This window comes from Pantherophis guttatus, chromosome 14 (genome assembly GCF_059756535.1).
Source record: "Pantherophis guttatus breed Tessera chromosome 14, ASM5975653v1, whole genome shotgun sequence".
Classification (NCBI taxonomy): Eukaryota; Metazoa; Chordata; class Lepidosauria; order Squamata; family Colubridae; genus Pantherophis; species Pantherophis guttatus.
The window spans coordinates 14149047-14160622 of record NC_142076.1 but is presented as its reverse complement, the minus strand read 5'-3'; the positions used below and the strand labels follow the sequence as shown (position 1 = coordinate 14160622).

At 44.4% G+C, this 11576-nt stretch overlaps 1 protein-coding gene across 1 annotated transcript; it reads right to left on the bottom strand.

Moving 5' to 3' along the window:
- Positions 1 to 2434: 2434 nt before the first annotated feature.
- LOC117673081 (CTD small phosphatase-like protein 2-B) lies at positions 2435 to 10958 on the bottom strand. The gene is made up of 9 exons (XM_060693062.2): positions 10877 to 10958; positions 10422 to 10524; positions 9618 to 9711; positions 8667 to 8753; positions 7552 to 7614; positions 7284 to 7363; positions 5889 to 6015; positions 4293 to 4388; positions 2435 to 3409 (listed from the first exon to the last, which is right to left on the bottom strand). Exons 1-9 carry the CDS (start codon positions 10956 to 10958, stop codon positions 3338 to 3340), a joined length of 804 nt encoding a protein of 267 aa, XP_060549045.2. The 3' UTR covers positions 2435 to 3337.
- Positions 10959 to 11576: the final 618 nt, after the last annotated feature.

Here is an 11576-nt window from a genome sequence, read left to right as displayed (position 1 = left end):
CATGTTGGAGCCCTCAACGAACGACCTAGCTCAGAGAGCACCAAGGGACCCCACAGTCCTCCTCCTCCTCCTCTCCGTAACGCCCACGCTCTTCTAGCACTGAAGATGTTAGCTAGTTGGGTCATGAAACGCCTTGCAAGCCAACAACCTAGTTCAGAGAGTACCAAGGACCCCCCTCCTCCTTTCCATAATGCCCACTCTCTTCTACGGTAGCACTGATAATGTTACCTAGTTGGGTCATGAAATGCCTTGCAAGCCAACGGCCTAGTTCAGAGAGTACCAAGGACCCCCCTCCTCCTTTCCATAATGCCCACTCTCTTCTACGGTAGCACTGATAATGTTACCTAGTTGGGTCATGAAATGCCTTGCAAGCCAACAACCTAGTTCAGAGAGTACCAAGGACCCCCCTCCTCCTTTCCATAATGCCCACTCTCTTCTACGGTAGCACTGATAATGTTACCTAGTTGGGTCATGAAATGCCTTGCAAGCCAACGGCCTAGTTCAGAGAGCACCAAGGAGCCCCCAGTCCTCCTCCTCTACTCCATAACCCTCACTCTCTTCTACGGTAGCACTGATAATGTTTATTTATTTATTTAAATAATTTATTTATTTATTTATTTAAATTATTTATTTAAATATTTATTTAATGTTACCTAGTTGGGTTATGAAATGTCTGCAAGAAAAACAACCTAGCTCAAGACCCCATAGTGTTCTTTCTTTCTTTTTCTTTTTCTTTCTTTTTCTCTCTTTTTCTTTCTTCTTTCTCTCCCCCCTCCCTCCCTCCCTCCCTCTCACACACACATTCCGATTTCATTGTTCCAAAGGGTGAAAGAATCCATGGAAGAATAGAAATGGTCCTCATTTAGCAAAAATAATTGGGATCAGCAACTTGGTCATTAAGAGAAGCTATTGCTAGGTGTAATGGAAGGTGTGGATGACCTTGGGGGATGAGGGAAAGAGATGCTGCTACCTAGGGATGATAGATAAGAAATGGAGGAGCCTGCAGATACTTAACGGTTAGGGGAAGAAACTTAGGAAGGACCTGCTCTACAATTAAAAGTGGCAGAGGAAGCTTGTTCCTTCAGACTTGCAAGATCCTGTTAATATAGCCTAACAATAAAGTCATGGGTTTTAACTCATCTAGATTTAACTCATCTCATCCTGTTTCCCGTCTGCTTTTTACTCGGACAGCTGACGCTAAGTGTGATGCAACTTTGCTTCTGATCTGACTTCACCTTTCCTTTCCTTTTTTTTAATTTTGTCTTTATTATTAAAAAAAGTTGGACATGGTGCAACCATCTTGGCGTTATCTCCGCCATACAAAACTAAAGTGTATGGAATGCACAAGCCTCTTGTGTATTCAATATACATTACTAATTACTAATTATATACACATACTTAACCTTTTATAAACGCTTACAATCACTGTATTTTTCGGAGTATAAGACGCACCGGCGTATAAGACGCACCTACCTTTTTTGGTGAGGAAAAGAAGAAAAAGAAATCTTCCTCTGTCTCTGAGCAATTTTGCCTCCTTGCAGCAAACAGCAAACAGCCTGCTTTTACTTTCATTTTCGTTTTCAGCATAGCTTAATTAGCACAAGGAAAAAAAATCTGCTCCAGCAATTTACCTCTTTGCAGCAAGCAGCAGTGCCCTGTGCAAAACAGCTGAGAGCAAATCAGCTGAGAGTCGGGAGGCCATCTAAACAACTTGTGCTAATTAGGCTGTGCTGAAGCTGAAAGGAGGTGTTTTTTCTTGCTGTTTGCTTGCAAGGAGGTAAACTGCTGGGAGGCAGAGGCCAAAGGGTGGGGGCCAGTGGGTGGGCGGGGCTACATTAAGTGTATAAGACGCACCCAAATTTTCACCCGCTTTTAGGGGGGGGAAAGGTGCGTCTTACATTCCGAAAAATACAGTACATATATTACATCTTCTTTTGATCTGCACGTCCTTGTTCTTATCTGTTCCAACTTTCATTCCTTAAATCTAATCATTGGTAAAATCTATTCCAAATCTCATAGTATTCTGTCTCTCCTTTATTTTTCAGTTCCAGTGTCAGTCTATCACATTCTGCGCAGTCAAGTATTTTTTTCATTATTTCCCTTTCTTTAGGTACTATGTCCTCACTCTTCCATTGTTGGGCATAAACTGTTCTCGCTGCTGTGATGACATGTCATATTAAATACGTTAACCCTTTACTTTAACCTTCTTTTATAATTCCTAATAAGAATACTTCTGGTTTAAATTCCTTTAGAGACTGTAAACACAAGGACGGCTTGTAAAGTTACTTCTTCATCACCGCCGTAACTGTGAACGGTTGCTAAATGAGACCGTTGCTAAGCAATGCGGACACTAAACGAGAACTACCTGTATTACTTTCTTGTAGATTGAAAACCAGGAGAGTAGGAGGGTTGAGTAGTAAAAACACATAAGCTGAAGACAAACCTCATTTTATTACTCGTGTCTGAAATTGCATTTGGGTGGAAGGAGAATGTCAGAAATAAAACACAAAGGAAACACTTTTAGACCAAGAATTTCTTCTGCAAAGCCCAGCCTCTTAAAAATGACACCCTATCACAGGGATGGCAAACCTTTTAGACACCGAGGGCCCAAACTGAAAGTGCATGCGCGAACGTGTGACTGTACGAACACATGTAATTGCGAACACATACATGTGCGAACACATGCATGCGCTGATATGCACAGCAGAGACGTGCAGATCAGCTGGCCGGAGGAAGCCGGGGCATCCCAACACCAGCAACACGGCAAGAGGGAAGATCTTTTTTCTTACATGAGCTTCTGTTTTGTCGTTTGCAGGGAAACAGAAGCGCTCACACAATAAACACCCCGGAGATCTGACTTGGGAGGCAACACGCATGCCAGCAGAGAGGGCTCTGCGTGCCAACTCTGTCACCTGTGCCATAGGTTCGTCATCACGGCCCTATCAAGAACCATATATTTATGTCTCGTTTGTGCATTTGCAGAAGCCAAGAAATTAATTTAGAAACTTGGAAGATGCTCCTTCAAGCACACTTCAACATATATCTCTAACGGGAGAAAAACGCGCGCGTACATCGTGGATGGAACGATACCGGTTTTCCTCTCCACCCCAAAAATTTAAAAAAGCATTTTTGAGCTTCCATCGTTTCTGTGAAATGGTTAAATACATATATGTGTGTGTGTGTGTGTGTGTGTGTCTATTGATTCAATTCCTCATCAGTGCCTGAATTTCTATCCACTTGAAAGCAACAGAAATGAACAAGAATAGTTGGGCCAAAATATCCAAACTACGTTGCGATTGAAAGTCTGGAGGTTCCAAATCAAATCTGAAGAGGAGATTTATAATGGAAACAGACGCTCAACCATTCCTCGGCCACGATGTTTTCTCTCTATTTCAGTGCGAATGTCAACCTGTAAACGCGACATGGACAAATAAAAGGAAAGTAAGAATTTCAGTTTCAAATATTACTGGCAGGGGGTGTCCAACCTTGGCAAATTTAAGACCTGTGGACTTCAACTCCCAGAATTCCCCCAGCCAGCTGCCTGGGGAATTCTGGGAGTTGACGTCTACAAGTTTTAAAAGTTGCCAAGGTTAGATATCCCTGGGCTACAGAGAAGGCTGCAAAATCATTTTAAGCTCTTTAACTCTGGTCTATCTTTCATTTTAAAAGACTAGACTGTTTTTAAAATGTTTTAAAAATCTTTCCATAACCAGCAATTCACCGCTGGCCTAAAGCAACAGTCTAAAGCGAAAACTGTTCTTGTTCACTTTAAGCAAAAGATGGACACAGCCATCTGCTGGCAGGTTTAATTCCATTTAAGGTTTTCATCGAAGAGGTTACGGAGCATTGATTGAAAAGCTAGAAACTTTTTAGTATATAATCTCACCGCTCTAAGCGTTTATCCATTCAGGTCTGTGACTTCTCCATTCATTCGGATCGTCGGAACGACCCAGGGGTGAATTCCAGCAGGTTCTGACAGGTTCTGGAGAACCGGTAGCGGAAATTTTGAGCAGTTCGGAGAACTGGCAAATACCACCTCTGTCTGGCCCCAGAGTGGGGTGGGAATGGAGATTTTGCAATATCCTTCCCCCAGGAGTGGGGTGGGAATGGAGATTTTGCAGTATCCTTCCCCTGCCACGCCCACCAAGCCATGCCCACCAAGCCACACGATGCCCAGCAAGCCACACCCACAGAACCGGTAGTAAAAAAATTTGGATTTCACCACTGGAACTACTGGTTCGTTCAAACCGGTGGCAGCCCACCACTGGATTGATACAAAGTCATTGACTTACTGCCTGACTAATACTTCGGAGAGCTGGAATAAGGCGAAGCAATTCTTCGTCTTGACGATCGCCCTGCCACTCGGGGACCACGATCACATTGGACATCTACGAGGAGACAAGAACATTCATTTGAGGCCAAGCGTCAATCAGACGCACTCGAGCATTGTAACATTTGGGCAGGTAGATGAAGGGTCCTTGGTGCTCTCTGGGCTTGGTTGCTTTCTTGCAGGCATTTCATGACCCAACTAAGTAACATCATCAGTGCTAGAAGGGGTTTGCAGAGTGGAGAAAGAGAATGGGAAGAGGAGGAGGAGGAAGAAGAAAGAAGAAAAGAGGAGGAGGAGGAGGAGGAGGAGGAAGAAGAGGAAGAGGAAGAAGAATGAGTAGGAGGGGCAGAAGGAGAAAGGAGGAGGAGGAGAAGGAAGAAGAATGAGGAGGAGGAGGAGGAGGAAGCAGAGGGAGGAGGAGAAGAAGGAAGAAGGAGGAGGAGGAGAAAGAAGGAGGAGGAGAAGAAGAAGAGGAAGAAGAAGAAGAGGAGGAGGAGGAGGAAGAAGAAGAAGAAGAAGATTGTGATGTTCTTGGTGCTCTTTGAGCTTGGTAGGTTTCTTGTGGATGTTTCCTGACCCAACTAGTAGCATCATCAGTGCCAGAAGGTAGTAGGGCTTTCAGGGAGGGGGAAGAAGGACTTGGTTGTTTTCTTGCAGACGTTTCATTATCCATCAGTGCACTGATGAAGTTAGTTAGTTGGGCCATGAAACGTCTGCAAGAAAACCACGAAGCTCAGAAAACATCCAGGATTCTTCATCTCAACCCTGAGCTATAAATGTTCTCCTTTACAGATAGTTGAGCTTCCACCGCCATCAGCTCAATAGTAGTTTAATCGGGCTCTTAATTCTATTAAAGAACAAGAAAAGTCTGACTATATTCCGTGATCTAAATAAAATGTCTCCCCAATTTCCTTTCTTGTCATTCCCCTTAGAAAATGAGTGTGATTTTCACTGGTGCTATTGTCCCTGCTGACTGATGCCATCTTTTGCCATTTTAAGGAGGAAAAACACAACATCTGCAACAAAAAATGATACAGGTGCAGCTTTAAAAAAAAAGAAACAAGACCTCGCACCCTCAACTTTAAAAAAAAAATGCAGAACTCTCTTTTGGTGCACTAGATCACCAATCCACACTTTCTACATTTTCATTCCTCTAAACCAGCGTTTTTCAACTTTGGCAGCTTTGAGATGGGGGACTTCAACTCCCAGAATTCCCCAGCCCGCACCGGGAGTTAAAGGTTTACCCACCTTAAAGTTGTCACGGTTGAAAAACACTGGGCTAAATTATTAAGCAGCTAGTCCTGACTTTTGAAATGTTGTCAACCACCAATTTGAAAGCACCAAGGGATCCACATTCACATTTAATCAGGACATACCTTCCTCATCAATCAATCAATCAATCAGAGACTGGTTGATGCAGAAAACTTCTCCCAGAGACCCTGCAGGGAACAATTCCAGATCAAAATACTTTGTCCCAAGCTTGAGAAATCCATGGGATGGCTTGCTATGGAACAGTATCCTCTCTTGTCATGCTGGAGTACCACACCTTGGTCATTACCTGGTAAGGAAACGCTTGCAGGTAAGTTGCAACCGCCACAGTCCTGTCCAGATCTCTTTCCACTACTGACAGGTCCTTTACATAGGAACCCTGGCTACAGAGGCAGTCCTCTTGATATAGCTGGTGCCTTGGAAGAAAAGAAGAAGAAGAAAGATAAACTCATTGGTAGCTCCCATTTCAATGAACAAGGACATACTTCATTCAACTTTGCAACAACTAAGATTGCTGGCTGAGTAAGGACAAAAATAGCCGGGGAAATTATTAGAGCCTGGGAAACGGGCCCCTTCTCAAGCCACAGGAGTGCTAATGTACCACCAGCTTATCAGGTACTTAGGAGCCGAGGACCAACAGCACAAGGGAACAACAACCAACAACTTACTAGCCAGCCATCCACACCCCAATTAACAACTAACAGACACATAGAACCAGGCACCAGAGAAATACTACACATGGAACAACCCAGTGCACAGATGAGACAGAGAGAGAGAGACACACACACACACACAGAGAGACAGAGAGACAGAGAAAGAGAGAGAGGAGGGGAGGGAGAGAGAGACAGACAAACAGACAGAAGGGCAAAGAGAGAGAGAGAGACAGAGAGAAGGGGGAGAGAGAGACAGAGAGACAGAGCGAGAGAAGGGCAAAGAGAGAGAGACAGAGAGAAGGGGGGGAGAGAGACAGAGAGACAGAGAGAGAGAAGGGGGGAGAAAGAGACAGACTAACAGACAGAAGGGCAAAGACAGAGACAGAGAGAAGGGGTAGAGAGAGAGAGAGAGAGAGAGAGAGAAGGGGAGAGAGAGAGACAGACAGAAGGGCAAAGAGAGACAGAGACAGAGAGAAGGGGGAGAGAGAGACAGAGAGAGACAGAGAGACAGAGCGAGAGAAGGGGAGAGAGAGAGAGACAAATAGAAGGGCAAAGAGAGAGAGAGAGACAGAGAGAGAGAGAGAGAGAGAAGGGGGAGAAAGAGACAGACTAACAGACAGAAGGGCAAAGACAGAGACAGAGAGAAGGGGTAGAGAGAGAGAGAGACAGAGAGAGACAGAGAGAGAGAAGGGGGGAGAGAGAGACAGACAGACAGAAGGGCAAAGAGAAACAGAGACAGAGAGAAGGGGGGAGAGAGAGAGACAGAGAAAGAGAGAGAAGGGGAGACAGAGACAGAGAAGGAGAGAGAGAGAGAGAAGTTCCCTGAGGATGGACTCCAGCACGAGTCCAAAAGCTCAGAAGACTAAACCTCTGGTCCCCATTGACTGATCCAGATTGGATCCCGCAACGTTCTCCTGGGACATGTATATTTGCCTTCCTTTGTAAGGGAGATAAAGCTGAAGAGCATCCAAGAAATTCAACCTTCTTCAGGTCTTGTCTTGCCCCATAATTTGTTCCAAGGCCTTCATCACCTGATTAGTTTCCTCTGTGGTCCAAGGACCTTCAACATTTGATCAGCGTAATCTTGCTTGGCCGTGGTGAACACAAAGATCTATAAGGAAATAGCAAGAAGGATTTCTCAGAAGGTTGTGGAGCCTAAACTCAAGGGCTTCTGCTAGGAAGACATATGTCCTGTTTCTGGACAGTGGCTCCTTTGTGAATCCTTAGCCACCTCCTACAGATCTTCTGCATCATATTAAATTCGGCACAGATCAAATTTAATTGTGGTAAAGCGCTTACCTCATAGATTTTGGCCAGGGCTTCTAGAAATTCAGGAAGGTGTGGTCTCAGCTTGATCGAAACCTCAAAGACACAAGGGTTAGGAAACTGAAATGAGAGGTCAGTTAACTCCCAACACAATCCAGAAAAACTCATAATGAGGTCAAAGCAGGGGTGAAATCCAGCAGGTTCTGACAGGTTCTGGAGAACCGGTAGCGGAAATTTTGAGCAGTTTGGAGAACCAGCAAATACCACCTCTGGCTGGCCCCAGAGTGGGGTGGAAATGGGGATTTTGCAGTATCCTTCCCCCAGGAGTGGGGTGGGAATGAGATTTTGCAATATCCTTCCCCCAGGAGTAGGGAGGGAATGGGGATTTTGCAATATCCTTCACCTGGAGTGGGGAGGGAATGGGGATTTTGCAGTAGCCTACCACGCCCACTAAGCCACGCCCACAGCACCGGTAGTAAAAAAAATTGGATTTCACTACTGGTTCAAAGGATTTCTAATTGCTGATGATTGAACTAGTAGTCAAGTAGTCCAATTATGAAAATAGGACTTGAAAAATGACTACTTCCAAATTAAACTGTCCTTTTTCATTCTAAACAAAGCAATCATTTATTTATTGTCCAAAAATGCCCAAGAATGTTGAGGCCTTAGAGATTTTGCTTTGTAGCACACTAACTCCTCTCTTTTTTAAAATTAGAAGTTTTTTTTTTTTTAAAGCTATCAAAAAAGGAAAGTGTGTGTGTTGGTATAAGAACTAGAACATAATCTAGAACTCACCATCTCCTGGTTTCTAGTTCAGCACCTTCAAAACTACACCAGATAAGTGCTGTCCTATAATCTGGGAATTGACTACTCAAGACAGAAAGACAAATCCACATTGCTTTGAATAGCAATAGCACTTAGACTTATATACCGCTTCACAGTACTTTTACAGCCCTCTCTAAGCGGTTTACAGAGTCAGCCTTTTGCCCCCAACAATCTGGGTCCTCATTTTACCCACCTCGGAAGGATGGAAGGCTGAGTCAAGATTGTATAATGTCAGGAGGCAACTATGCACATTTTCAGAAATGTTCTCCGGCTGGGGCCTCGTGTCCTGTTAAAAATGGACCTCCCTCTCCGTAGATACTTACCTCATAACGCCTGTCCTGGAATGGTGTGGTGAATGTTGAGGCATCATCCCATACAGCCGTCAAGGAGGACAATGCCAGAGTCCCTTCCTGCAGAAAATACCAGCGAAACAAGGCTGAAGATTCAAACACGAACTGGTGTTTTGCATAAGAGTCTCATATAAGAGAGACCTTCAGCGCAGGAGATCTTTGAGTTCAAGACACCTCAAAAAAAGCAGGAAAACATCTTTGACTTGTGACAGCAAACTTCACGCTCTACAAACAGCTAGGACATTTCTTCCTCGCTACAAAACATCTCTTCAGTCTCCAAATAAAGAGGAAAAACTGACTTGCCAAATGTAGTTGGAACTGGGGAGAAGAGCTATAAATCTGGAGTGAGACCAAGAAATTCTACATTATTTCCCACGAAACGAGTGCAAAGCAAAGTTCGTGGAGATAATCATATTATATAACTGTCAACTCATAAAGCATCCTTGGCCTGCTCTCGAGTTGCCATACGCAAGCGGGGTGAGAAACCGACGAAGCAGCTGGCAGCCAAAGACAGGAGTGCATTCCAGACATATCTTTCTCAAGGCTGTCTCCCAAGATTACCTACAGAGGGCAGAGCAGAGTGGTCTCTACAACCCGCGAGAGTTGGCTTCATTTGGGAACATGCCGACATGGAGCTCCTAATAAATAACTGGATTTCTTTTGAAGCTTGGCTCAAGGCTCATGATTTAATTAAGGCTTCCGTCGGAACCCTGACAGCAACCTTCAAAATAAAGGATTCTGGCTGTATTTTATTTAAAGCAAGTTATCACGAATCCTGGCTCTCAAAGTACCTCATCTCAAGTCAGTTTTTAGACTCAATTACATACAACGGGCAAATCCTAAAAGAAAGCTGAAGGGAAGTGTCTCATTCCCCTCAACTATTGGAAAATTAAGAGATGCTTCAGATGGTTTGAAGAGCTTTACCACTTCCAAGACGAGTGTATTCTTTGGGGTCCCACGCATCTTCCTTGGTACGCCTCTCTGAAGTTTCTGAATGACTCTTGTTGGCTGGGCAAACCTGGCTCATCAAAGAGAAAGAACCTTTGTCCTCAACTAGAATCTATCATTTTCTCTCAAGCTTATCTTGTTGAGGTCCACCACCATTGCTTAACCAGCTATAGTTAAAACACGATTTGCACTGGTCCATCCCAATGAGTAAGTGACCAAGCAGTTCTCCAGCATTTCACAAAGAGTGTTCTCCATCTTCTCTGGAGATGGGAGAGACTCCAGTTAGGACGTTATGAAACCATCACCCTAGGTGATCTCTCCCTACATCCTCCTGTCAAATCGCAAAGCATCCCTGGCCTGCTCTCGAGTTGCCATAGGCAAGGGGGATGGGAAACCGACGAAGCAGCATGGCAGCCAAAGACAGGAGCACATTCCAGACATATCTTTCTCAAGGCTGTCTCCCAGGGTTACCCACAGCAGCCGGAGGGGAGTGATCTCTACAACCCGCGAGATTACTCTGTTGACGAATGTGATTGATGACACACCCTGGAGGGAGGGGGGAAACAGAGTCGTGATTGGGGCCGTAAATTACGTGGGGTCAGAGTTGGCTTCACTTGGGAACGTGCCGACATGAAGCTCCTAATAAATAACTGGATTTCTTTTGAAACTCGGCTCAAGGCTCATGTTTTACTTAGGGCATCCATCGGAACCCTGACACCTCTGTTATTTCACCTTCCAGAGAAGGGAACAAGGGAAGTGGAGGCTGATGACATCACTTACATGTTCAGCACGTTGACTCCAGTTGATGCTTCTTGCAAGGGATTGCCTAAATACATGGCATCTACTTGAGGCTTCTCTATTGTTAATTTTGGAGTTTCTGGGTCTGCAAGGAAGAGACTGCAGTAAGCTTTTGAATTAGATAGCTTTTAGGGGGTGCCTTCTATGTCGGTGAAGTTCAGCAAAAAAATATCTGCAGGTATATGATGCAATGAAGCATTTTAGAACCTCTGCAGATAGAAATACATATACACCTATTTTAAACCCATCAATATGGGATTCTTGAAGCTGGATTGAATGACGGAAAGACACTGTTCCTTGGCTCAGGAGAGGTGAAAGACTGTGAGTCACATGCTCCAATAACTGCTAGGTATCCTGGCCATTCCAATACTACCTCTAGTATTGGTCTGACTGAGTACTCTGGTTTTATTCCATTGGGTTTGCTTTCCAGAACTTACCTGTGATTCCTGAGAAGTAGCTTTCAAAGGGAACGCAGCCTGCGGGGATATTTTGGGGCTCCCAAGAAGAAGATGGAAACATCTCAAGAAGCTGTTTCAATTAACCCTGAAAGGAGGAGGACAGACACTGGCTGGAAAGTCCTTAAGAAGCCTTGATAGCACAGTGGTCTAAGCACCCTGTTATTAACACAGCTGCCTGCAATTACTGCTGGTTCGAATCTCTCCAAGGCTCAAGGTTGACTCAGCCTTCCATCCTTTCTAAGGTAGGTAAATTGAGGACCCAGTTTGTGGGGGCAATAAGCTGACTTTGTATAAATATACAAAAGTATGAAGGCTATTGCTTAACGCCTTGTAAGCCGCCCTGAGTCTCCGGAGAAGGGCGGCATAGAAATCAAATTTAAAAAAAAAAAAGTCCTACAGAGGAAGTGGGGAGCACAGCTGTTCTCCTCTAGGTGTTTACTACTAACCTGAGCTAATTCCAGGTGGGGAAGACATTCTCCACCCAATGCTAATGGTTTACCTGTCTGCAGATCCTACAGTGATTAAAAACACAGTGTCAGGGATAAGCAGAAGCTGGCGTGCGGACTTAAGTTTGCCTGCCCACTTCTTTATACCCAAGGCCTCCTGGTGCAAAACAACATTTTCACTTTGTAAATCCAGAGAATTTGGGAACCATTAAGTCTGGAACCATTTAAAAAAA